This window comes from Patagioenas fasciata, chromosome 2 (genome assembly GCF_037038585.1).
Source record: "Patagioenas fasciata isolate bPatFas1 chromosome 2, bPatFas1.hap1, whole genome shotgun sequence".
In the NCBI taxonomy this organism is placed as follows: Eukaryota; Metazoa; Chordata; class Aves; order Columbiformes; family Columbidae; genus Patagioenas; species Patagioenas fasciata.
Genome location: NC_092521.1, coordinates 26,054,133 through 26,057,026, shown reverse-complemented (window position 1 = coordinate 26,057,026; position 2,894 = coordinate 26,054,133). Strand labels below are relative to the sequence as shown.

The window sequence follows — 2,894 nt, the reverse complement described above, 5'->3', positions numbered from 1 at the left end:
TTCTTCACCAATACAAGATACCTAATTTCGGTTTCAGAACGATTTAAGAATTCCAACAGCCACATTCTCTACTGCTCAAAGGGCTGTCTCACAGCTTACGAATGAACACTGCTGGCAAACAAAGGGGCTCAGTTGCATCTCCGTGCATTAATAACCAGTGTCCCACTGCATCAGACTATGCGGATTGTTGTGGGGATTTTTTTTTTTTGTCTGCAAAATGGAGATCTTGCAACTGAAAGAAGATCAAGGGAAACGTGCCCACTGGAGCATCAGCCACAGAGTTTTGTTCACATGAATCAAAATTCACTTCCCCTTAACAATGAGACACAGACCCAAAAATAAAAACAAGACCACGTTTATTCAATACAGACAGGTTAATTAAGACAGTAAGTCCTGTAAATCAGGAACACATTTTAAACACTCCGGTACGAAGTGCATATATTTAAAATCAACAGCTGCATCTTGTATTTGAGCCATTGAGTTTGTTGGGGAAGGGTGGATTCGGGGTTTCCTTTTTTGTTGTTTTTGGTAGAAAAAACTTGTTTCAGCTACCTTATGTGAACAATGCGTCTCGAGCTCCATTCACTCATCAGGTTTTACAATTATAAGTCCAGCTGCCTTCCAGCTTTGATATTCACATTTTTTTAACTGCTTCATACAGTCACAACGGGAAAGGGAAAAAAATAATAAACGTTAAAATAATAATTAAAAAAACAAAACAAAAACACAAAACAAGCACAAATCGGTCCGAGAGGGGGAAACGGCTCCCGCCGGGGTCAGCGAGAATTATTGCAAATGGCTCCTATGAGACGGAGCCCGGCGGCAGAGCAGCCCCGCGGCTGCCGGGGGACCGGCGTGGGGGGGTCTGCGGCCCCGGCCAGGCTGCCCCGGCTGGGAGGAAGGAGGAGGAGCTCACGGGGAAGGCAAAAGCGGGCATGGGGCACAACAGCTCAGGGCGGGCGACGTGCGCGGCCTCCGCCGGTTAGCGATCGGTGGGGCTCGGGGCCGCGCCGGGGGTGACCTTGGGGCGGAGGGGGACGCACACCCTCCCCATCCCAACCGACACCGATCGCGCCGCGCCCGGCTCGGCCCCACCCGGCAGCGGGAGGGGGGGCCCAGCGCCCCGCTGCGGAGGGAGACTTACACCGCGGCGGAGCCAGCATCGCGCTCCCGCAGTCCACTCGGCTGGGCGCCTCGCCGCTGCCAGCGGTCGCCCCAGCCGCGCTCCTCCGCCCCGGCCGCCGCTCGTCCCCGCTGGCTACTGCAGGGGCTGCATCGCCGCCGCCTCGGCCGCCTCGCCGTCCGCGCCGCTGCTCCCCACCGAGGCGCTGCCGCTGGAAGCCGTGGAGGCTGCCGCCGCCGCTGCCGCCGCTGCCGCCGCCAGCTGCAGTCGCCGGACGGCTTCTTTGATGAGGTTACCGGAGAGGATGAGCTGCTGCAGGAGCCGGTGCGGGTCCTCCTCCTCCGCCGGCCCATCGCCCGTCCCCGGCGGCGCTTGCTTCCTCCGGCGGGCGGCGCTCCGCAGCCAGCCCCGGCCGCACAGCTGCTTGGTCACCCGCTGGTGGCCGCTCCTGTCCGGCCGCGGCGGCTCAGAGTGCTGCTGGTGGGCTTGCGGCGGGGCCGGACCCCGCGGCGCCAGGAGGCCGCCGCCGCTGCAGCGCGGCGAGTAAGGGGCGGCGCGGTCGCGGGCGCTGCCCGGCCCCAGGTGCTTGGGGGCGCGGGGCGGCGGCGGCGCCCGCTGGGCGCTCAGCTGCAGCACCTCACCCAGCTTGGCCACCAGCGCGTCCACCTCCTTGGAGCCCGCCTGCCCCACAGCGACCGAGCGCTCCAGCAGCAGGAAGCGCTCGCCCGGGCGGCACGGCATCTCGGCCGGCGCCCTGCCCTGCCGTGCCGCAGCGGGACCGGGGCCGCCGCCCGCCCGCCGCCCCGCGCGCACGCGAGCACACGCGGCTCCGGCGGCTGCGGTTGAAGCTGGAGCTCGGCCCGCTGGGGTTGGTTTGTAAACAATGGGTGACGCGGGATCCCGGGCGCCTCCCACTGCGCGGGGCGGGGGGGAAGCCCCCGCGACCAACCGCCCGCCGACCGTTCCCGGCGCCCACACCCCGCGCGGCGGGTGCCGAGGACCCATCCGCCGCCGCGAGGGCGGCTCCCGCGGCCATAGACCACCAGCTAGGCGAGGCCGCCCCGCACCCATCAGCTACACCGCTCCCTCTCCCCCCCTGTCTGCGCGCCGCGTGGACCAGCCCGCTTTCAAACCCCGCACCTCGGGTCTCAGAGGCGGGGCCCGGGTGATTGGCAGGAGGGGTGTGAGGGGGCGGGGCGGCCCGACTGGAGCAGGCGCTTCTGCGGAAGGGGGGTGCCGAGGGGCCGGCGAAGTGCACTGGTCGGGGGGTGGGGGCGGGAGCGGGGGTGCTCTTCGCCGTCCTGTTGCTTCAGGACAAGTGCCCGGAGGAGAGGCGGGAGACACTGAGGAGGGCGGATGGCGCCCGGTCGCGGAGGGAAGCCTGCCTGCCAGCCAGCCCCCGCCTCGGTCGGTGCCATGTCTGCCCCAGCCCCGGCGGCCGAACAGACGCTGCCCCGGGAAACCGTTAGCGGTCGGCAGGGCTCGGTGTGACTGTGTGCCGGTGCCCCCGTAGCTGCCTGCCCCGCCGCACCCGCGGGCGGTTCTGCTTTACCGTTAGCGCTGCACGTGGACGCGGTGCCTTTCCCTGACCGAGCGGTACCGGGTCCGCCGGTGCCTTCGGGGACAGGTCACCTCGTGATAGTCACGTTACGTTAGTCTCCCGCCAGAGTCAGTGTTGGGATCGCGACACGCTCATGCGACAGCGCCCGCTTCCGCGGTGACAACGCGACGTGGTGGCCGTTCTGCTCGGTGTGCCTGCCGTGTCCTCGCA

General features: G+C 65.9%; 1 protein-coding gene across 1 annotated transcript; it reads right to left on the bottom strand.

Moving 5' to 3' along the window:
* Positions 1–339: 339 nt before the first annotated feature.
* LOC136099099 (uncharacterized) lies at positions 340–2,247 on the bottom strand. The gene has a single exon (XM_071803944.1). It carries the CDS (start codon positions 2,192–2,194, stop codon positions 1,259–1,261), a length of 936 nt encoding a protein of 311 aa, XP_071660045.1. The 5' UTR covers positions 2,195–2,247; the 3' UTR covers positions 340–1,258.
* Positions 2,248–2,894: the final 647 nt, after the last annotated feature.

What these genes read in the sequence shown, in the direction of transcription:
- LOC136099099 (XM_071803944.1), bottom strand. Translation starts at nt 2,194, where the DNA reads ATGGGTGCGGGGCGGCCTCGCCTAGCTGGTGGTCTATGGCCGCGGGAG.